Source organism: Pseudonaja textilis, chromosome 6 (assembly GCF_049901715.1).
Source record: "Pseudonaja textilis isolate UNSWEBS1 chromosome 6, rPseTex1.2, whole genome shotgun sequence".
Taxonomy (NCBI): Eukaryota; Metazoa; Chordata; class Lepidosauria; order Squamata; family Elapidae; genus Pseudonaja; species Pseudonaja textilis.
Window position 1 is genome coordinate 20,962,912 of NC_141995.1, and position 24,272 is coordinate 20,987,183.

At 37.5% G+C, this 24,272-nt stretch overlaps 1 protein-coding gene across 4 annotated transcripts in view; it reads left to right on the forward strand.

Annotated features, from left to right (window-relative positions):
* Positions 1-24,272, forward strand: part of ALPK1 (alpha kinase 1) — a 60,854-nt gene that overhangs the window by 9,518 nt on the left and 27,064 nt on the right. The window contains exons 1-3 of one of the 4 annotated variants that reach the window (XM_087935986.1): positions 12,087-12,201; positions 15,262-15,442; positions 19,487-19,641. In XM_087935986.1, coding sequence (XP_087792112.1) covers positions 15,328-15,442; positions 19,487-19,641 — 270 coding nt within the window. In that variant the 5' untranslated portion in view covers positions 12,087-12,201; positions 15,262-15,327. Of the gene's footprint in view, positions 1-12,086; positions 12,202-15,248; positions 15,443-19,486; positions 19,642-24,272 lie in introns of those variants that run through there. The other 3 variants (XM_087935984.1, XM_087935985.1, XM_087935987.1) reach the window with 3 other exon arrangements.

Consider the following 24,272-nt stretch of genomic DNA (forward strand, 5'->3'; position numbering starts at 1 on the left):
TGGAAGACAACATTTAAACTTCTACAGAACTACTTAAAAAGAATGTTGCAAGCATTACTGAAATATTGTCTGTAAAACACTTCACATCTACTAAACTAATTTGATTGTATAAATTATAATTCATAAAAACCTAGGAATTATAATTCATAAAAACCTAATCTTACTCAGGAGGAGAACAGGAAGAGGAGAAAAATCAGTCCTGGAAGACAGGTTTCACATGTAAAATGTCCTACATTCAATTCATTGTATTGTCAAACTCCAGAGAGCTGGTGGTCAGATCATATAATAAGATTATATACATAATTCCATCAGACACAGTCAGCATAGCCAAGGGCAACGGATTTTGAGAGTTACACTGTAAAATACGTAGAGGTGACCAGGCATCTACCACTATGATAATCAATACTCAACACAATAGATAGAAGGTTGCACTCTATAAATGGCAGCACCATGTATAGAAATAAGGTCCAATGTAATCTGAGGTAAGAAAATCACTGTTTTGAATTCCAAAGCCGCTTTTATTCTGATTTTAAAATGTACTGCACTTTGACAGCCATTATCAAATTCTTCAAATGACATGCATTCAACATGAAATTGCCACTTACACTTATATCCCAAGTGGTATCAGTAATTGAATTAATATATGGCAAATCGGTGCACTGATGTCTGAAGAAAATCAATCTGTTGGAGGTAGACAGTGCTGTAGTTATTTATGGCCCATCTTGTAATATAGATATTAGACATGGCATATAGACAGTCACCTCCTTTCTTCTTAACAACAATACATTTTCTGAGATGCAACAGTTTCTCCATACATAAAATAAAGCAAAAAAAAAATACTTGTATTTTTATTTTGCTTTATTTTACTCAGTTACAGTTATTTATTTATTTATTGTTTATTTATTGTATGGCATGTGTTAACCAGGGGTGGCTGCCTGCCTCTGTGAAAGTAATTTTTTCGGGTGGTGTTATCTTTACCCATGGGACACCTGAATGCCAGTACACAATCGAGTGCGGCTCCTTTCTTGTCCCTCCACGATGTATTCACTCACGAGAATTGAGCTGCCAAGCTGCCAACCTCAGTGGTGCACAGGCCCAGCGTCTTACCACATGAGCCACCATGCGCCTCTAAATTAGAATAATAATAACCAGTGGTGGTATTCAGTTGGTTTGCACCGGATTGGGCAAACTAGTAGCAAGGATTTGGCATGGGTCGCCAGTAGTAAGTTCTGGCTGGCTACGCCCCTGACCCAGTCGCCCGGTCAGCACTGGCTCGCCTGCCCCGCCCGCTCAATGCTTGCTAACCCCGCCCACCTGACGCTTGCCTCTTAAGGTATTTCTTTTTTTCCCCTCTCAACAACCAGCTATTCATACAATCAGCTGTGCCAGGTTTCCCCTTGGGGGCTGAGCCATTTTTTGCTTCAGGAAGGCAAAAAATGGCTCAGTCTCCGCTCCATTTTTTGCCTTCCTGAGCCCCAGAGGAGCCTTCTAGGAGCAAAAACACCCTCCCAGAGGCTCTTCTGGGGCCAGGAAGGTCCCAAAATGGAGCATGGAGTGGTGCTGCATGCCACTCCCATGCTCTGGTTTACTTCCTGTGCCCCAGAGGAGCCTTCTGGGAGCAAAAATGCCCCCCTAGAGGCTCTTCTGAGGTAAGGGAGATCCCAAAATAGAGCTAGGGGTTGCTGTGTGCCCCCTCCAGGCTCTCATTTTTTTTCTTCCTGAGCCCCAGAGGAGCCTTCTGGGAGCAAAAATGCCCCCCTAGAGGCTCCTCTGAGGCCCAGAAGGCCCCCAAAACAGGTGGGTGGCTGCAAAAAAAGCCAGGTCCACCCAGTAATATGGCCACAGAACTGGTAGTAAAAAATGTTGAATCCCACCACTGATAATAACATACTTCTTAGGGTGAATTGATTCACCATGAAAAGCATCTTTCTTTGAAAATTCTTAGGACAGAAATTTTAGCATGTTGCTAAGATTACTACATCTGGACTACATATTCTAAACCAGTAGATGGCAGCAGAAATTTAGAATTTTCAGTTTCCCTTTGCTGTCACCCAGCGGAGCTCTGAATATTTGCTACTCAAATCTATTTAAAATTTATATCTTTTGTGAATGCAAAAGCTGATATACAATCCCCACTTGGCTGGAGTTACAGCTGGAATTGCACCCTAACATGTAGAAGAGACTAGTTTGGGGGGGGGTTGGATTCATCTGGAAAGTTACCAGGAGCCAGCACCATTGAATAACCAGAATTGTCTTCTGTGTATCTTCTGAATCTAAAGTGGCTACTCTGTCACAGAATTACATCCTGTCTGTTGTTCTGCTTGTAAAGGGGAAATGTCATGAATAATGTACAGTAGTCACTTTAAGAAGTACTAAACACAATATAAACCGTTGCATATGTGTAGGTTCATTATTTTTGGTATGATAAGGAAATTATTTTCAAAGTTGAAGAGCAAGCAGGCCTATTTGCAAAAATATAAGAATACAGATGCAAGCTTCAAAGATTTTAAAGACTACAATATAATTTCAATGTATCCTATTCACAGACTTATGTCTATATAAAGAGAACAATAACTCGTTTCAGGATCCAATCTGGGTTGGTCACTGGGATCAGAGGTTTTGTCTTCCAAACTTTTTGACTCCTACTGGAGCCCATCTTCAGGGAAGTATATGCTTTGGGCTGTTCTGTGTGTGGTATTTATATGGTGCCTGTTGTATGCGGCTTTTTAGATGTTGATTGGGGTGTTGATGGCTGACTATTAAGTTGTTGGCTATTATTTGCTTCTGCTGACACGCCTCCTAAGTACTTGATAAGCTGATGGTAAATCAGCACTCCTGTTGACTGGTGAGGGTTTCCCCATTTCCCAGGCTTCAATCACTTCACTGGTTGTTTTTGTGCCTGCTCATCCAACAATCTTAGTTGCTGCAAAATTAAATGTATGTCCTTGTTCATCGCAGTGTGAGGCTACCAATGGGTTTGGGTCTCCTCGTCTGACCACTCGCTTGTGTTCTTGCAAACTGATGATAAGCTTCCTTCCCATCTGTCCTGCAGAGACACAGGGGCAATCCAGGCAGGGGATCTGATAGATTACATTGGAAGTATGTTCCACCTCCAAGCTATCTTTACAATGCATAATTTGTCCATAGGCTCTGGGCGGCGTGCAATGCCCACTTGCAGATCTTGGAAGCTACGTTCTATAGCTTCTGAAATGTTTTTGAATGTATGGCAGGCTGTACCATGTGGTTGATCTTGTACCTTGTTTTTTTCCTTTCTCTCCCCTCCTGAGTTGCACAAACATCTTGTGATGAATGATTGTGGATACCCATTCTGCCTGAATCGTTCACATACTCCATACAATAACTTCTTTATTATTTTCTTTATTTTATTACACTATTTACTTCATCTGAAACCATTTGTCACATTCTATAGGCTGAAAATGGAGCATATTACAGTATATAGTGGTCTAAATAGTACTCCAAATTTTATCTGTGTATGACAAGATATGTTAGACTTAGTTTTATTTTCCCTATTTATTGAAAAAATTTTAAGTGGTGTTACTTCTGGAGAAATGCTGCATTTGTAACTGTTATATCCCTGTTTTCTTTTCTTTTTTTAATGCAGGGAGTCAGCATTTTAAAAAATGCAAGCTTTTGAAATGTATTGGTGTCACTTATAAAAGTCCCTTATATAAATATTAATCTCATAAATTTAGGTTGAAATCATATTATTTATTAAATACAAAAACATAATTGACAGACTTCAACTTCTTTATATTTGAATGTAAAACATAATAAATATTTTGAAATCAAATATTGACTTAAATAATGCTTTCATGATCATGATCAGGTAGACATGTGTCAGGAGTCTTTGTCACATAAAAAAATTACCCAGATTTGTTTTGCAGAAATGTTGAAGTTTGTGTCTTCCCACTTTAAAACTAAGGCCCTGTCCATTTTAGACATAGATGTAAATATTTGACCCCTCCACAGTGCATCTGGAAACCCATTTGAAATACATAAAAGGGACTAGATCCCTAAAATGTGTGATTGTTTCTTTTCCCCTGAGAGACTGTGAAGGTTTTACACATTTGCACATGAAGAAATATTCCACAAACCTCATTAAGCTCTAAAGAAAGGTTTAAAACAGAGAGTTCCTCTGGTTAATTTCAAAAGCGTGAGCTCACATTACTCTCTAGCATTTCAGGTCTCTCAACCCAATAGCTTAGGATTTTAGTGGCTGGTTGGCTGGTGAAGGGTGGTTGTTGTTGTTTTTTAATTGCAGTTTTGAAGGGTTTGTCTCTGTAGACTTGTGGGCTGATGATACATATTCATGAATGAGAAAGTCTTTCCCAACCCTGTTAACACTGACAAAGACTAAGCTGGTTTCACACAGCAAGTGGATGGGAGTTGTGGGTGACAACAGCTGAATGACAAGATTAGCTCTGGGGGAGGGGGGAGTCCTTGCATCACTTGGCCTTGCCTTCCTAATGATTTTGCCAATTGTTGTTGGGGACAAGGCTGTCATTCACTGATGACTTCTTCTGACCATATTCAGATAATGACAATTTCCTTAACTTCTATTTTATTGGACACCACCAAGCAAGATCAGAACAAAAAGGAATCAGTTTCAGTTGTTCACAGATTGGAGTTTGGTCACTTCAAAGGTACCTTTGATCTAGAAATATGTAGTGTACCAAATTCATTATGTCTTTTTAATGGGCTTCTTAAATTTATTGCTCTTAATGCTGATCCTCTCTTCAACATGTAGCGTAGTTTTGAGATAGCCATATTTAGAGAGGAACAGTCCAAACTTGTACTTTTAAGAACATTAGTGATGGAAAACAACAGGTGCTTTTGTTCCTAAATGTGACTCCCTTCAGATTCTGCCTTTGGCCACAGAATCTTCCTGCCTGAATGGAGTTGCATACAGAGGATAGTTAGAATGTAGGACTCATGAATAGAATAATTCATCACATGAGAAGAGTGGGTAGGTTTTAAATTTGCCACTCAGGCCTAAATATATCCCAAGCAAGGCTTAGGAACCAAAATGAGCTTGCTAAATAACAGATGGATACTTGACCTGGATATGTCAGCATATGAAAATGGTGCCTGCAACAAGATCATAAGTCTTTTGAGGCAGAGAACTCTACGGGCCTCTGTGTACTGTGCTTCATGAGGGCATCCAACAAGAAGAAAAAGCCAGACTGAGGAAATAGGAAAGCCTGGTGTAAAAGTAAATACATGAGGATGACATATAGATTATTCTTCATGTATTTCATATTTTCTTTATTGTCGTATTTAAACATTATGATTTGACAGAAGCTTTTGAAGTGTCGCTAAAGGGACCAAACTCTAGGTTTAAAGCAGAGGTCTCCAAACTTGGCAACTTTAAGAGTTGTGGACTTCAACTTGCATAGCTGGCTGGAGAATTCTGAGAGATGAAGTCCACAAGTCTTAAAGTTGCCAAGTTTGGGGACCCCTGGTTTAAAGAGTGGTTCCTTAAAGCAACATCCTGTGCATCCAGTAGTACCTGCAGCAGGGAGATCAAAATATGTAACAAAACAATCATAGCATTGCATTGAAACACCACCACCCACCCCTTTGGTACATGCATCACAAATACCAAAAATGGAATTAATTAATTAATTAATTAATCATGGAACCTGTACAATAGAACATTTCAATATGAGCCTCAGTGGCGCAGTGGTTAGACTGCAGTACTGCAAGCTACTCCTACTGCAATTTGACAGATCGAATCCCATCAGGCTCAAGGTTGACTCAGCTTTCCATCCTTCCATCCTTCCGGGGTGGGTAAAATGAGGAGCCAAATTATTGGGGAAAATATGCTGACTCTGTAAACTGCTTTGAGAGAGCTATAGAGCACTATAAAGCAGTATATAAGTCTAAGTGCTATTGCTGTTGCTAATAAGAAGAGGATGCAAATGATCACATAAGATCTGTCTGAAGAAGAAAAGCAAAATCTGTAGCAATTAGCTGATTTACTACCATATGTATTAGCTAAGTACTTAAGTATTTTACTTGATAAAATATAATAAAGATTTTTAAAGCTGGTGGATTTGGATCAAAATAATGGCAGATAATTTAAGACGGAAAAAGCTAAACTTGTGATTAAGAAGAAAAATGAATGTTTTAGTGAGGATTAATTTCAAATCACTTTCAAAAAATGAAAAGAAAGCGTTACACAAGTGGCAAAGACAAATAATCAGTTTTATTTGGTTAATTTGGATCATATATTGGATTATAACATTTTCTGATTAGATTGCTTCTATTGAAGCAGCTAGATTCCAGAAGTTTTGTAAAAATGTATTTGGTTGGGTATAAAAGAAAGGTGCTACCTATAAAAGATCAGTTATAAAGTGTGTACTAAAATTAAAGGACTAAAAAGAAAAAGTAAGTCCAGGTCTACCATTTCTTGAACCGTATTAAATATTTCTATGAAGTGAATGCATAAAACAATTTAATTTGCATAGAGATACCTTTTGAGATACATTTGCAAGATTTAGTCCTTGAAAGAAGGATGAATTCTTTGATACTGTCTCCTCAAAGTGGTCAAATGCTTCACTGAGTTCAATATTTTTCAGATAAGCAGTATAGCTCAAAAGGTATTACATAAACAATGCAGAATACTCAGATTTGACTGAATTTGAAAACATTGCAACACAAAATTCGGAACATCTCTTGGCTCTTATTTATAAGTTGTTATTGAAATAGAAACTAAACAAGTCAAAGATGATCTTGTGATCAAATGAATGGATAATTAATTGATGGTTCTTATAATATTGACCATATTTATTAATTATTGACCATTTTCATTGGGATTGATAAATTTCAATGACAATTAAGATTACTTTTATCAACCTAATTTTATTTTGAAATGTTTATTCAATTTTATCCAATACATAACTTTTTTTTGTTACTTTGGGGTTTTGGGACCTTGTATTCCTTTAAGTCATTTATTCTTGCTATACTATTAAATGTTTGTTACAATAATTTTTTAAAAGATTAAGTACAAAGGAGCAGGGCTTTGATTGTGGTGTCACAACTGTCATTGTGCCTGTTCTGTTTTCCCTGGAAGGAACCATCTTAAATAAAAATAATTCTATCTTAGCTCATGCAACTTTGTGTTGGGGTAATCCACTTGGAGGAGAACCAACTGATTGATTGGAAATACAAGAAAGTGGAGTGCTCTTAATATTTCTGAATAATTACTACCATGTTTGTTATGGTTACTATTGTTCTTATTGTTAAGCGCAGCAGAATTTCTGTTCCAAAATTCCATTCTTCTTCATTTTCTATTATGACACCTGAGTACAGGTAGTCCTCAACTTAAAACAGTTTATTTAGTGACCATTCAAAGTTACAACAGCACTGAAAAAAGTGACTTTAACCGCACCTCTTAGAATGCCTAGCAAATATGCCCACGTAAGTATGGTTGAACATACTTGTGTATATAGTTTATATAGTTTACGTAGTGTAATGTTTTACGTCCAAGCTATATGGGTTATTTTTTAACCAAAGATAAATGGTGATAAATCGAGCCATGATATAGTAACTCACTCTCTCTCTTGTATGAAAAATGTTCTAAAATTGACCATTTTCTTGTGTCAGCTTTGGAAGCCATATTTTATTTAGCAGCTTACATGCTGTCACATCTTAGTGCCTGGGAATTTGGGAGGGGGAATTTCATTGAGTGGTAGAAGTTTAGACATAATATTCTTCTCCTAAAGTCAAGGGCAAGTTACCTGCACTTGGGAAGGAGTGGTTGGAGGAATGTCTCCAGTTGGGACGATGGGTGATTAGACCATGTGATGGACTGGTGGGTGCACAGGATGGGTTTTGATTTTCAATTATGAAGGGAAAACCCGGAACTCTCAGATTCAAGTTTTCCCAGGTGTGCTAGTATGACTTCTTTAATAAAGTCTTATTTGGATGAACTTTGTTTCTGAGTGCTGAATGAAATGGGGAGTTTCACTGGAAAGCTGACATCTTGTTTCGGATCTGGATTCATATACAGATCTCAGATGACTTGGTAAAACTGAACATGAGTAAATGATTACTTATCTCCCATTATAGGTGACTTAATAAATAACCATTGTAGATAAATAGGATGAAGGAGCATGTTATAATGCTGGAATCATAATTTTATGGGGTAGATTTATTCTTGGCTGTTGAATGCTATGCCAGAGGCCATATACCAAAAAGGGTTGTGAGATCATGACCAAATATTATTGGAGCAAAACTAAAATTAAATTATTCAAGTACATTCATCTGTCTGATTATTTCCCCCTTCTCTCCTTTTAAAAAAGGCATTTTAGGGGCAAACTTTTCAGGAGTTTTTAGAGGCCACCCACCAAGCTTTTCATTGACCACATGTAGCTTTGGGACCATTGACTGTCAAATCAGTATTCACAACTGGATCCAAATTCTGGAAACATGCTAGATGCATATAGAAATGCAGGAAATCTGAGAATTTTAGGCAATTTGAGAATCAAGATATTTGTGGTGTACCTACCTGTGTTTCGAACTACTGAGCTAAATTCTATATCCTTCCACATTTCTATAAATGTGCAGTTCTTTGGAAGTTGGGGAGATTTGGTTTATAAACGGATCTTGGTCCTGAACTAACATCTAATAAAACATATTCATCTCATTCCAAGCTTATCTATATTATTCCTGCAAACAATTTCTACATTGCTCCAGACTATTGTTGATCTCCTTTCTAAACACAAGTATTTCTACTGCAGCTTTTGCAGAGGAAAGGGGTGGGGTAGGACCATCCCCTTTTGGTCCCCCTCCCCTTTCCCTCATTTTGCCTGTTAATTGGCCGAGACCACCAGAATTTGGGGGACACAGATGTCACTGATAGTTTGCCTAGGGAGCGCATTCATGCCCATCTGTTGCAGTCTAGAAGGCTGTTCATATAGTCACAAGGCCTTCATTTAATTCTTGTCAGAAAGTAATGTAAATCCCGTTTACCTCAGAGGTCGAGCCAAGATTTATGCCAAGGAGCCCCCTGCAATTTACACACACACACACACTACGATGGTTGTATAGGAGAAAAGAAAGCCTTTCACGTAGCTGCATATTAACAAGTAAGCTTGTCTTCGGAGAGGCTTTTCTTGGTCAGGCTTTTCCTTATTTTAATACCAGTGGGGTAATTTGGTGTACTGAGCAATGCAGAAAAAAGGAAGCCGTGAGCCTTGCAGTCCCCAAATCAGATGGAAATAGGACTATGAGCAAATTGGCTGGCTCATCACACATTAGATCATTGTGTTACACTGATTCCGTGCTGTGTGGAATATTATGTCTATTAACAAGAGTGAAAAGCAACAAAAATTGCCAGGAGAAAAAGAAGGAGGAGGAAGGCCTCATATCTTCTATTGTTATAACTGTGAGCTCAAAGAGTGTCTGGGTATTTATTTCACAAAACTCTGCAAAGTAAACCACAGCAAAAATACAGAACGCAATAAACGGGGAGAGGCCAACAATGCTAATTTTTACTTGTCTCAATAACTTATCCAAAAATAAATAGCTGGTAGCTCCGTTCCCCCTCAGACCCTCAATCCTGCTTTAAATGTAATTTCAGATGAAAAGTAAAGAAAGTGTAAATAAAATGTGGTTTTCCTGATTTGAAAATGGGGAGAAGGCTCATTATTGTGAAAATAAAAACAATTAAATCTGACCTTTGGAAAGGCCATGTATTTGGGGCTCAGTTTTTCTCCCCTTGACAGAACCACAGGATTTTTGCTATTCAATTCCAAAGAGAGCAAAGCCCACCCTTTTAAAAGAATAGAGACAAAATGCACTGTAGCGTAATGACACGGGTTCAAAGTAGCTTTAATAAGCACACAGTTCAAAGTGCAGTAGGAGAGGGATGATAATTTGCAGTCAGACTGAACAATGGGTGCATACATTTATAATTCTCTAAAAATGGTTTTTCAACTAATTTCAGAGCAGAGAGATATGATTACAACCCCCACTTCATTTTTGCTATAACAAATAAAAATTGGGCTCTGTATTTGTTACAACACTGTCTGCCATTCCCTGGTGATAGACTTCATCTCCTGTAGTTATTTTTATAAGCTTTTATAACATTGTCCCAATCTATTCCACTACTCTATAGTTGAAATAACGTTGCTATTCATGTGATTGTAAAATTGTTATCTGATACAACACTGGCAATTTTTTTTCTGTGTTTTGATTTGCAACAGGATATTAATAGCATGAGTTCTCATGATATGCTGCCATAGACAGTTCCATTGTATTGACAGACTTTAGCTGGTATCCTCGCATCATTTCCACCCCTGAATAAAATAATAAAAAGTATTGACAAGTTGTTTATTTCATCATATTCTGACATTCATGCATGTTTGCTCTAGGATATTAAAGAAATATGCAACATTTCACCATTTTTGCTGAAAAACTCAGGGCTAAGTGCACTATCAAAACGGATAAATTTGTGAAACTTTAACCATTTTTAATTAGGGGAATCCCTAATGAATCCCGAAGGGTTCTTATTTAACTTACAGAAGCCTGGATATAAACCTGAGTTACCAGGACTGGACTAGAGAAACCTGATTATAGTACAGATGTCTGTGCAGGGAATCGTTCCTGCACAGACAAATAGACCCTAGCATGTAGGTTATCCAATGACTGTCCTTAAAGAAGAAGAAATATGAAATGCATTCCACAGGTAACAAACAACTTTTTGAATCTTGACTTTTTCTGATTTTGGCTCTAAAATTAAAAACTTGGTTCTGATGTAGTAGCACGTACCATGCAATTGTGGGAGACAACCAGGCTGAATCCGAGGGAGGGGCCAAATGCATCATCAGTCTCAAGTCCCTTCAGATCCATAAGATATCTAAGTCCAGCTTACCTTGAATTCCATTGACTCTTATCTACTGTCAATTTGCTTTGACCATTAGTAGTTCAGATTCTTGTAGAGAGCTTAAGCTTGCAATAAATCCTTCTATTAATTTGAACTGCTTGGGTTTCCTGGTTTCTGTGCAATACTATAATTAAAGCTGGTCCTTCCAGGCAAACACTTTGGGTGAATACAGCTCAGTACAACTTCCTTCTTTCTTTCTTTTTTTTTTTTTGATATTTGAAAACACGTCTAGCTTTGGGTAATAACTATGATTTTTATCTGATTTAATGTTATATATATATTAGCATCCTTCCATCTCAGAAGATTATGGTATCGTGCTCTGAAAAGAGGTCCTAAAATTTTATGAATTTTAATTTATTAAATTAAGTCATACTTCATCTTTGTGCTGATTCTGCTCAATTCTTTGTTCTGACATGGACAGAAGACACTCTTTCCTGGCACTTCCGGTGAAATGGCTGATTAAAACACAGAGGTTCTCCTTGACATCTTGTTTCTTTATATCGTAGCTCAAAGTAGATTGTCCAGCTCAGTGTTTTTCAAACTTGGCAACTTTTAAGATGTGTGAGTTTTAGTCCTCAGAATTCAGCAAAGTTCTCAATGCTGAATTCTGGGGGGGTTGAAGTCCATAAATCTAAAAGTGGCCAAGTCTGAAAAAACACTGTTCTAGCTATTGGAAGCAAGGCAATCCCCATGAACCAAGTAGCCATGCTTTACACAGGCTTTTTCTGTTAAAAAAAAACTCTTCTAATTTTATTCTAATAACAATCCTGTAAGGGAGCTTGGACTGACAAAAACTGGCCTCAAATTGCTTTGTGAGCAATGTGATCATGAAGGGACATAGACTTGGGTTTCCCCATTGCAAGGAAATGCAATGCATTACACCAAAGCACTGATCTAAATTGATAGAATAATTGTCTATGGAGATTCTCAGTCATCCAAGTCAGGGTTGTCTCAAAAGGTGCTTTTTCAACTGGACTTTCTTTCTTTGTTTTGCTTGAAGATGTTTCACTCCTCATCCAAGAAGCTTCTTGGATGAGAAGCAAAATATCTGATAGACTGATTGTTTTTTTATAGTACCCTAAGGTGTACGTCTGTCAAATGTTTTTAAAAATAAAAGCTATACGAAGCAATAAAGAAACCAACTTAAAAAGCAGGATAACAAACTATGTTGTTTCAGAATGGTTTAACAACAGTGTGTTAGCAGTTCCATACTGGTCTCACTCTATGCCTGCATTATCCTTCATGATACTCCTGATGGAGCCAGCAGCCAAAGAAAGGACTCACCGCACGTAAGGAAAATCTGTATTTCTCCATGTTTGAATAATTAATTTTCCGATGCTTGAAAGCCAGAGTCCCTTTTTTTAGAACCTTTAGTTGAATACTTTAAAGAAGAAGAAGAAGAAAAGCCTACCTTCCCCAAAGGGAAATGAGGGAACTCCTAATGGTAATAATGAGCTTTGTGTTTCCTGCAGCTGCCAGATCCCCTAGTAATTCAAGCATCACTCATTCCCCATTTGGCTCTGCAAATGAATCCTAACATAACAAAAAGATTTGTATAATTACAGCTGCATCTATTTCAGGGCCACCACAGATCTCCATTCAAAGCACAAGGAATTTTTGGTGTGGCATTTAAAATAATTAAAATATTTATTTGAAAGTCAAAACACCAGTAGCCATAAATAATAATCGCTTTTTCTCAGTTGACAGTGCTAAGTCCCAGGGAAGGCGCCTGTGAAGAGCTTTACTTGTTCCCTGTTGGGATTAATCCATAAATGCAGCCTCCACATAGAACTCCTCAAGTCTTTGTTCCCCATTTGTTGGTCTCTGGAATTAAATAGTGTAACCTGAGATCAAAATTAGGGTAATTAAAAAAAAAAGAATAAAGGGGCTTAGGTAATCTAATTGGCTTTTCAGAATGTGAAATTCAGTTTCTAAGAATATAAAATGTAGGATTTTTCTGTGTTGATGTATTGCAAAAGAAAATCAGTTTTACTGCATTTGCTTGTAGAGAAATCAATGATGACACAAGCATTTATGAACTATTTATGATCTACTTTGAAGATTATTATTTTTTTTAATATAGTCTCAGAGATTGTACACATACTGCTTTAGAAAACTTGGTTGCATGGGGCGGCAGCTTCATAAACTGACTGCAGAAGTTTAAACTTTTTAAATTATATGAACTACCTTGAATTTAGGGCTGAAAAAATAACAGAGACAAATTAGAAACTGAATTGAAGGAAACTTCCACCTCAGGAATAAATACTTAGGTTTCTGTCAAAATCATATCCTTTTTTTATGACATTTTCCCTTCCCATTCATGTTCTGCTCTTGGGTGGAGAAACTCATGACAGGACAGCATTCTAATCTTAAAGAGAGTATCAGTATCTGTAGACTAGTGTCATGCCCCTGGTGGAGACTGACTCTGAGGGAGAGGAGGAACAGCCGACAGGGAGTGGAAGTGTGGCTCCGGAGGCTGTGGAGGAGGCTGGGGAAGGGCAGAGGCCGGCTGAGCAGTCAGAGGAGGACCCAGGCCCATCCCCTCTCCATCTTAGGGCACGCAGGGAGGAGAGGATAAGGGAGAGATGTGGTCTACTCAGGAGGAGAGGGCCTTGATCCTCTTCATGGGCTGCAGGTGTGAGAACTGCGCAAGGGTTTGGACCTGAAACGCTTGAGACAAAGCGTGTTTTATTTTGGTTTGAGGTTATCTTGCTTGGTGTCCTTCCAGCAGACTGTGCCTTGTTATCTCCTTGAATTTGGTAAATGCTTCTCCTGTTCTGTTGTAGAAATTTCATCATTGTAGTTTGTTTGGTTTTTATTTGCACCTCTATCTGCTCATTAAATTTGGACTGTGTTGCTTTCTTTTGAGGATTATTTTTGAGTACGTTTTATCTCCAACTGAGAATTATTGAACAGTGGGGCCAAGTTGGAAGCATTAAAGGACATTTATTTACATTTTGGATTTTGTTACATTTGTGTTACACTCTGGGTCATCACAACTAGTCTTTCTCAACCTGGTTCTTTTACCATTATCACCCTGCAGTTTTTGGTCATGTTGTTTTGGGAATCATAGAAAATGTGAAAAGTTCAGCACATAAGAAGTTAACAATTTGGAAGCACTATGCATTAAAAATTGGGGGAGTTTTCCTGGAGTCCATCACATATATTAAGCTCGGATATTACAGAATTCCAGTCAACCAAATAATGCCACATTCATTGGCAGCTCTCTTATTTTTTAAGAACGACTATCAATATGATCATTTACAAGGGAAGTTAATCCATTCCTGTTTATTGGCTGGGGGAAAAGTAGAGGTTGCCATCTTCCAACTCCTGTGTAGTACATGAACTTATCATATATTTATATTAGTAACACTTTATAAATCCTTAGCAAGATTACACCTGGAATACTGCCCCCAGTTTTGGTCACCACAGTACAAAAAAGATTTGAGAATTTGGAAAAAAGAACAAAGAAGGGCAACTAAGATGATTAAGGGCCTGGAGACAAATATATGAAGAACAGTTGCAGGAATTGGATATGGCCAGTCTAGAGAAAAGGACTAGAGGTAGCAGTGTTTCAGTATTTGAGGGGCTGCCACAAAGAGGGGGTCAACTTATTTGCCAAAGGACCAGAAGGCAAGACAAGAAACAATGGATGGAAACTAATCAAGGAGAAAAGCAACCTGGAATTAAGGAGAAACTTAACAATTGTCCTAACAATGAGGACAATTAATCAGCGGAACAGTTTGCCTTCAGAAGTAGTAGGTGCTAATTACTGGAAGTTTTTACGAAAAGACTGGACAACACCTGTCTGAAATGGTACACCATTGGTATAGGGTCTCCTGCTTGAGCAGGGGGGTTGATTAGAAGACGTCCAAGGTCCCTTATAGCTCTATTCTGATTCATTGACTATATGGTAGAACTCCGTGTATCTAATATTCTGTCTCTTTTCTCTTAATTTAAAGCTAGAATGCTTTCTTGCTATTTTTTTTTTCCAGTTTAAAGCACTTAAGCCCAAGAAGTTGTATATATGTAAAGTGATTCTTTTATTTACAGGTCAGCTGGCCATTTCACTGTTTGGGTTTTAAAACACTGATTTCAAATTCTTTCTTTATGCTCACTTTGCAAGATGTTTGTTGTACTTCAGTCTGTCTTATGGACCCTGGAGTAATTTCATACCCTACTCTAATAAAACCCTTGGAGGCTATAATATACATATCCTATTATCCTACCCCATTTGAGCCTTGCAGATAATTGATGATGTTTTAGTTAATCATCTCCCCCACTACTTCTTTTGTTCACAAGGTATGTCAGCCTGAAAGGGATTCTTTTCATTTAGTGTCTTCTCCTAGGTAATTGATCACTGTGCAACCAGAACACCCTCTCCTCTTGATTCCAGCAGTGCAGGAGTGTGCAACATGAATAATCAAAAAATGGTGAACTGTCTGTTACAAGAATGCAAGCAAATGCTGGAGCAGCCCTCACTTATGGTGGAAGGCCAGCTCAAGGAAATCAAGAATCAACTCTTTGGAGGTGAGATCATTATGTCATTATTATCAGGTACAAGACAGCTGACCACCTGTCCTTGTGTGGTCACCGATGTGCTCTGTTTTCTAGCAGTGAAACTTCTAGAACCAAAACCGGTGTATAGGCAGGCCACATTATACCATTGAATTCCTGTCAGTTTCCATTTGAAGCTTCAGTAAACAAAGGTTGTAAGGAGCGGTTTTCACTTGACAAAAACAGTGTTCCCAAAGATTGGTGGTACACGTACATTTAAATTATTGAAAAAATAACGATGAAATTCCTGTTGCTTTATTTCCACTTGCTGAAAATCATTCTCTGTTACAATTTGACAAATTTCCCTAGTTTGGAATTCTTTAATTGCTTTTTCATTATATAGGTCATTGTTGAAAATAAAGTAGAGCAAGATGCTTTTGAAGAACATTAGCTGGTATTTTTATATGAAATTTGAAATTTATTTTTATATTTATATATATAATTTTTTTGTTTATATTATAAAATTAATATAGTGTGCCATATGATGAAGCAAGACTTCCCTAAGAGAGGTCATGGTATAATCAGTTTATTGATCATAAATATGCAACAGAATTCTATTGCTCTTTACTTTCCAAAGAAAACTAGCATTTTTAGTCTTTTGGAATATATTATTCCAGACAGCTATCCCAAAATGTTAATAGAAACATCAAATCATTTTATAGGGCAAATTTATGCACTCAATCAATGTAAGTCTGTTTGAACTCAATGACTCTAAGGCAGAGAAACTTGCAAACAATTGATACTTGCAAGGTTTTCCAAACTCCATGCATAATTTCAAATGACTTACAATGCATTGGTTTATAAAATAGTCACCAAGTTTCTGCCATATTCACTGCCATCATACCCTAGTTCAGAACAGGGATGTCAAACTCAAGGCCCAGGGGCCAGATCCGGCCCATGCAGGGCCTAGATCTGGCCCGTGGGGCTCCCCTGGAAATAGCAAAGGACCGTGCCACAATGTCTCTGCCAGTGAAAATGGAGCTCGTGAGTGCAGTGTGTGGCCTCCCCAAACTCCATTTTCACTGGAAGAGGGTTGCAGGAAGACGTCCATCTCCAGAACCGTAAAGCCTACAAACTTAAAATTTGGCACCTGTGTTCCTCTTGGCTTCTAGGTGCTCACTAAGAAAGGATTTTTTGAAATGACCATCAGAGCATTAGTATTCCCTATATTATCATTAACACTCTCTGATGCTAAAGAATTCTATTCCCACTCCTAACCTGAAAAGAAATCTGTTCCAAATGAGAAACACAAGCAGAGGAGAAAAGTTTCCCTTTTAGTTTCACAGCACCAAGCAGGTTTAGTACAGAACAGTTGAGATAAGCCACGCCCAGGCTCCTTGCTGTCTCCTTGCTCACACAGCAAATGCTGTTTCAGTTTCCAAACAGCCCTCAACTCTCTCACATAGGACGGGATTCTAGCCAGATGAATACTGATGGATGCAGACACAGAGGCAGACTTTTTTCCCCTTATTTTTCTCCCCCAAAACTAAGCCCGACCACATAGTTTCGTAGCGAAGCAGAGTTATCAAGCTAGTGTCTATATCTGTATCTAATATTCTTTTGCTTTGGTGACTATTTATAGTAGAGCTTTGTTGACTGTATCCTGTGGGAGTGTAGATAGCCTCTTGACCTACAGTTTGGGAACTGCTGATGTACATCTTTGATTATACCATATTCCTTATTGTGTGCATTCATTTAAGAATATAGTTTAGCAGGCATAAATCTTTTTATGATGTACCAAGTGTTTTTGCTTCCTTGACACTATTTCATCTCAGCTCCACACAGCTGTACTATAAATAGTCACCAAAGCAAAAGAATATTAGATACAGATATAGATACTAGCTCAACAACCGTGCTTCGCTACAAAACTATGTGGTCAGGTTTAGTTTTTGGGGAGGAAAATAAGGGGGGAAAAGTCTGTCTGCGTACCAGCATCCACCAGTATTCATCTGGCTAGCGTCCTGTCATGTATTGCTTCTCTTCAGATGGGCTGTGCAGCTTCTAATCAGGTGGTTTCTTCTTGGCTTCTTCCTTTGTGAAATGCTAGAGATCTTGGTGAACAATTGCTTTAGTTCCAGATCTGCTGCATCAATGCCTTTATAATCACCTCATTAGACAGGGCCCTCCAGGTGAACTGCTTCAGGAAGTGAAGGATCTGAGACTCAGAGCTTCCCAGGATCGATTATCCTCAGCTGAGATAAGGGTAAAAATCTGTCTGAACCAGTGAAATGGGGCATATTGATAAATGTCACAAGGTGAGACAGAGATTATTGCTTTAGATTCTTCAGTGATTGAAGTTGTAGAAATACTAGGCTTAAAATGCAGTTAATTGGGTCATGGCCTAATGTGATTTTCTGTAGGATAAATTTAAAAATTTGTAGGTCTCCATTTCTATTCCTGGTGATAAAATATGACATCACAATGCAAGCCCTGTTATTTAGTACTTGTATTGAAAACTTCACAGGGAGGTAGTTAAGAAGCAAAGTTACATCACAAAGCTATAACATGAATTTTTGGCAACTAATTCATAAAGCATACATCATGGTTGCAAGATAACAGGAATGTTGCAGCTTATTTTATTATAGTGGTTCGTGAATTCAAAACAAGGAGCTGTTTTTATTTTCTATGATGCTCAGATGAGGCAGAATTTAGGAGATGAAAGGGAAAAGAGAGGAAAAGATTATTTCGAAAGGTATCTTCCCAGTTTGTAAATCCCTAAGCTGTTAAATAATTGTTGAAATTATTAACACCCAAAATCATCTTTAGCATCAATTGTTGAAATTAAATGCAAATGCTGATTATTGCACATATTAAAACCATGATAAATAAAAATTTGTATCTATCTATCTATCTATCTATCTATCTATCTATCTATCTATCTATCTATCTACTTGTCTTTGTAGCAACACTATCTTTCTTATCTTCCATGTTAGTTCCTTTTTCATACACTTTTCATACTTCCCCAACGCATAAGCTGATCAACAAAGAATTCTAGTGAAGATTTATTTAAAAACTGATCCATTGATTAAGAAATAACATGGTGGAGGGTGGATCTAAAGCTGGATTTTCTGCTAGTTCAGTATCTTTACTACCATATATATCACTGGCTTTCCTTGAGATTCTACTTATCCATCACGATAATAGTTGCAGGCTTATCTCTTATCCTAATTTAATATTGGAATAGTGTCTCATGAAAAGCTGCTTTTCACCACGAGAACTTAGAATCATTAGATAATTGGGCTGAAATGATAATTTTCACAATATCTCCCACTTTCTTCTAAACAACTTTTTTAGCAGGATAGAAAAGATAATCGTTAACCCCATTTATAGAACAAGAGTGTTCAAACCTGGATCCAGTCCATTATGATACTTGTCTGAGTTCTTAGCTTGGGATGCAAAATGTCAAACATAATTAACAATTTTGTTGAGAATCAATGTGGCATAAAGGTTCAAGAAGTTGAGAAAGACTTTCAACCATGAAAATACGCTAGGTGACCTTGAATCAGCCCAACCTACCTCACAAAATCATTTTGCAATGGTTAAAATGAATAGACATCTATATGAGCTGCCTTGAACTTCTGAAGGGCATAAACATATCTGATATTAATGAAATGGTCCATATTTTTTGTATGCGTAATATTGAAAGGGAAAACAATCAAGCCATGTATTTGTTACTTTAATCCTTTATATCCAAATTCATGAATTTTCTGTGAGCATCCTATATCTTCCATTCCTTTCCAACTTACGCTTTGTGATGATACCCATGAAACAATCCAGTCTTTCTCTTCCTGCTAAATTTCTTTCTTTAATGGCAGACAGCTCCAGTTTAGCTGCAGGGCAAAGGATGAGAGGTCACCTGATGACAGGTAGCCCCTCTCCCTGTTGGTCTCTTGCTGGAAGAAGTGGCAGCTTGTAGTTCCTTAGAGGCAATCTGGGGAAGGGAATGCTTTCAACAAGAAAGGTATCACCTTGTAACCTTTATGGCTGACTCACTTACCTGCCCTTTGATCCTTTCAGCTTCACTCCCTGAGGATTTGAGGACCCTCATCGAAGAGGCCAAGGAAATGAAGTGGCCCTTTGTGCCAGAAAGGTGGCAATACAAACAAGCCATAGACCTTGAAGACAAAACAAATTTGCAAGATATGATCAATGCAAGGCTGCATGAGTTACTGGTATGACACCAAAGACACCTGTCCTTGAAACCTGCACTAGCTCTTAAATTTACAGTGACCCAACAGATGGTAGCTTCCTTGTTACACTGGTGACCCCCCCACACACTCCATTTTTCACTGTTGCTTCTACCCCATGACAGTTGCTAGCCTGCTTCTGTTCAAGTCGATAGTTAAATTGATTTCTGTTGTAATCAGAAGACATGGGGTCAGTGGTTTGATTTTGTTCACATATTGCAAAATTTCATATAAGCACTGGGTTCATGCACAAGGGGACTTCCTGCAATGACGAGATAAAAGAAGCCACTCATTCAAGTGCATCAGGTGTACTTTGGAGTGTGCAAATGAAAAACTCAAATCTAAGATTTTATCTGTTAGCCTGATAAAGAATAGATAATCTTATTCAGCCACATGAAGGTGAGCATAAAATGATAAAAAAAATCAAATATGTGCCATTATGATTCTAGTTATCAAAGCAAATAGTAAGTAGATAAATCTCTTCTGAAATAATAGTTCCATGATAGTTACTTATGGCAGTGATTAAAATTTCTAAGTTTTTTTTCCCTTGAGGTGAAAATTTTCATTCTAAATTTTACCTGTTAGATAAAGATTGACATTAGTGGGCTTGCCTAATTCTCTGTTGAGGGACAGAAAACTTCTTTCATTTGTTACATTATGATTGTAATTTTGAAAAGGGTATTTCCATTTGAAGATTTTTTTAGAAGCTTCCTTTCTTCTCAAAGCTACTAGGTGGTGGGTAGCTGATTTTTAGTATTTGGGAAAACAAATTTGTATATTTCCTAATTTATTATTATTGTAATATTATTATTACAAAAAATTATTATTTTTAACCCCGGTATACTTTTGGGTTACTTTGTCCTAGGGCTTTAGGATGTCAATGAGTCAGTGGAAAAGAAAGCAAACTAAGATATCCCGTGAAAGTAGTATTTCTTCTGACTTACCCAAACTACAGTATTAGCACTGAAAGATGAATTAAGCCTCCTCTTATAGAGGAAACATTTCGTGCTGAAGAATGAAATCAAATCTATTCAAAGGGCAACATGTGACTTAAAGTTCTGTGAGTGTGCAATTAGCACCTTTTAGGGCCATTAACCAGACACCTTTTCCTACAAATGGAAAAACAGACATAGAAGCCCAAACAAAGAGGCAGTTCCTTTAAGGTGTCCCAGAAAATATTTCATATACACCCACTCAGGGTCCAAATGATGCTTTGTCTTTGAATCTGAATCACTTGAACAATCCTAATATCCAAAAATCATCAGGCACCACAAATTGCCTGGACCAATTCTCTAATGTAACAATTCCACTTTTTGCTCACTTGTGTCTACTACATTTCAGGCAAATGCATAGAGATAAGATATTTCTAATAGGCATGCTCTTTTGGATTCCATAATATTTTATTTGGACTCTTCCCATCCAAGGGATCCAACTTCCTATTGGCAGCTTGTTCTGCTAAATGCTGCCTTTAAAATGTTACTAAAAGGTATTTCCATGGATATGAATTTCCAAGCTTTATCCATGGGATTGTGGGCCGTTAACCAGAGAAATGTGTAAAATGTAAGACGCCAAGTGGGTTCAAATAGAATACTGAATGTTGACATCATGCAGAAGAGAGCTGTAATATTTAAAGTTCTATTGAATCAATACCAAGTCATTCTTCTTCCCCTCCATAAGCAAATGGATTTAATTTGCGTGTGTGATGTAACTTACACGCCTTGACAGAGGAGGAGGGCTGAGTTGCTGTTTTACAAATTCCTGGCACTAAGTGGAGTTTTATTGTGATTCTGAATTTGTTTTGGCTATTTTCTACTTCTTCCCTCTCTCCCCTTACACCCCCACCCCCGCTCCTTTTTTTCTTTTTCTTTTAACTTTTCTTTTCCTTTCTGGTGTGTGGCCTTAGACAGAAATTTATGGTAGAGGCTGACCCTTTGACAATGCCCACAAAGCCCCTAGACTCAAAAGCATTTGTCTGCTCCCTCCTAGGAAAAACACCTGCAGTAAAACTCCCCGAGAAACCTGGATAGATAGGAGATTAATGTGGCTGTAATAGCAAAGCCATGTTTGCACACATTATATTCTCACCCCAGGTAGATGAACCATTTCTGGGATGATACCAATTATTTATTGTTGAAACATCTGTTGATAACTGCAGCTGCCCCAGCAAAACAAAGCAGATCTTGGGGTGACAGGCTATAGGTCTCTTGGCCCCAGGTCATGCTAGTTTGAAACGATTCACTCAAGTGTCCCAAAGTTTGTGGGTTACCCATCATTTTCCTGGTTCCATTCTACCATAAGAAGTTATTTCCAAATACTGTCCTCCTTTCCCTGTGGGCTTTGAAGTATTATTTCAGTTTCATTGGTAATTTATATTCCGGCACCATTGTACTGCAGGAGAAAAGAGACACTTCTTTTTGTTTTCCTTTTAATCGTACTTTGACTGACATTTTGACCCATATTATTAGTATTAGTCAAGAAAGGCTTTTTCCTTTCCTGCTTTGCTTTCCCCCCACTTTGCTTTTAAATAATTGAGGCATTATCAGATTTTCATGTATTTTTTTATGTATTTTATGTATTTTTTTAAAATTACAGCTTGACAGCTAAAAATGAAATTTTTACTGTTTTCATATGATTTGAGGAATTATTTTAATTCTCCCAGAAACACAAATAACCCTTTGTTGGTATTGTTGGTAAAAACAGTTAACACATTATGTCTGGGTTTATTCTAAAGTGGTGAGTTTAGAATAAGCTCTCGACCAGAATGAACCAGTGTTTGTAAATGCTCTGGGAGCCTTGAATGAAGTGTTTATTATTCTGGAAGGCCAGATTTTGTGGTCCTTATTCACAGCATGCAGCATCTTACTTCTTGAGTAGCTTCCCTGATCTCAAAGTATCTCTGTGAGAGCACTTGGGTCTCCTGTCTGAAAATTTGACTTAGCCTTGCATTGTTACAAGCCAAGCTTTGTTTGCAGACCACTGCTTGGCTGAGTATGCAAAGCAATCGGGGCTGCTTACATCAGCCTTTTAAACAGTTCGGCTTGGCATTGGCTGCAGAATCCTATTGTATAAAACTAGCAGAATGAGAACGATCATAAAAGACATCGAGGAGCAGGCAGGGAGTGCAAAGAACCCCCATATTGTTGGTTTTTATCAATCTTCAAAAATAGATGGAGTGAAATGTATACCCTGCAATTTTTTTTTTCCTCTTCATGATTTTCACTGTTGAACTTTTAGCTAGGAATTTGAAATAAAAGGAAGATATGATAACTCTTAGCACAATTCTTCATGAATTCTTTAAGTGGTTTGGATGTCATTCTCATTCATTAATTTAAATTCAGATTAATGTATCTTATAATAAATGTTTAATTGATTCAATAAAGTGCAGAAAATATGGTCTCTCTGGACACTAAGAACGCTTTTAATAGTTGTTGAAGTTATTTGAATGATTATTCAAAAAAAGCCCAAACATTTTTAATTTTAACTACCAACTTAGAATTTCTTCAGCATTCAATTTTTACTCTTATTTGCTACAATTATTTATTTCAATTGCTATTTTTGAAGTCTTTTTCTTCTACTTTTTGCCTTTAGAAGATAATATCCACCAGGACTAACATAATCGTATTTTTATTTATTTGTTAGGTTTGTAATTCTGCCTTTATCCCAGGACCTCAAAATTATGTAACTATGGTTCCCTCTTCCAGTTCTTCCTATAACAGTTCTGTTGTGTAGCTAGTAGCTACCCATGTGACCCAATTAACTTCTGATATTTAAGAAGAATTTGAACCTGATCTTTCTGAACTAATGCCTCAACCATTGTGCTATGCCTTGTCTCCATATTGGAAGGTAAAAATAGTCACAAAATGTGGGAAGCTCCCTTCGAAGGATAAGTCAAAAGAGACTTCATTGATGCCCCTATTTGGGAATCTAGTTTTTTCATAGCCAAGTGTTGATTCTTGTTGAGTGTTTTGTGATCACAAACTAGAGTTGCCAAAAACTTATTGAAATCAGTCTCATTCTTGATGCAGCTAAGCTACATGTACTGTGGTAGAATCTGCACACTTCCAAAAATAAGATTCCTGAGACATTCTAAAAATATTTGGGATTTGCAATGTCATTAATTCAAAAGATTCAAAGTTATTTCAAAATTTGAATTTAATGAGAAAACATAACTTGCAGAATTATAATGCAAAATCAGCTTGCTCTTAATACTGTAAAAGCTGTAAACTCCTAGAAGACTTGGTGGTGGTGATTCAGTCTGTAATGAGGAGCCATTATAACATACAGAGTCAGAACCAGCAAAGGACTTTAGGAGACATTGGTTCTGTTTGCATTTATAATATTTATAACAATCACTGGAGCAGGTGTTTCTGAAGAAGTAGGAATTTTTCTGGCAAATGCTTGGTGTCATAGCATTGGCCTTGAGGCTAAAAATGAAACTATGAATCCGATAAAGGATTTAAATCGCTAAAATAAGATCCTAGAATATAGGACATTCTTCCTCTCTTTTTGTAAAAAGCTCTGTGGGAAAACAATTTTTCATCCCCAATCTGCATACATATCCAGATGCAAACATTTAAATTAACATAGAATTCTGCAAATCTAATTCCATTTGCACC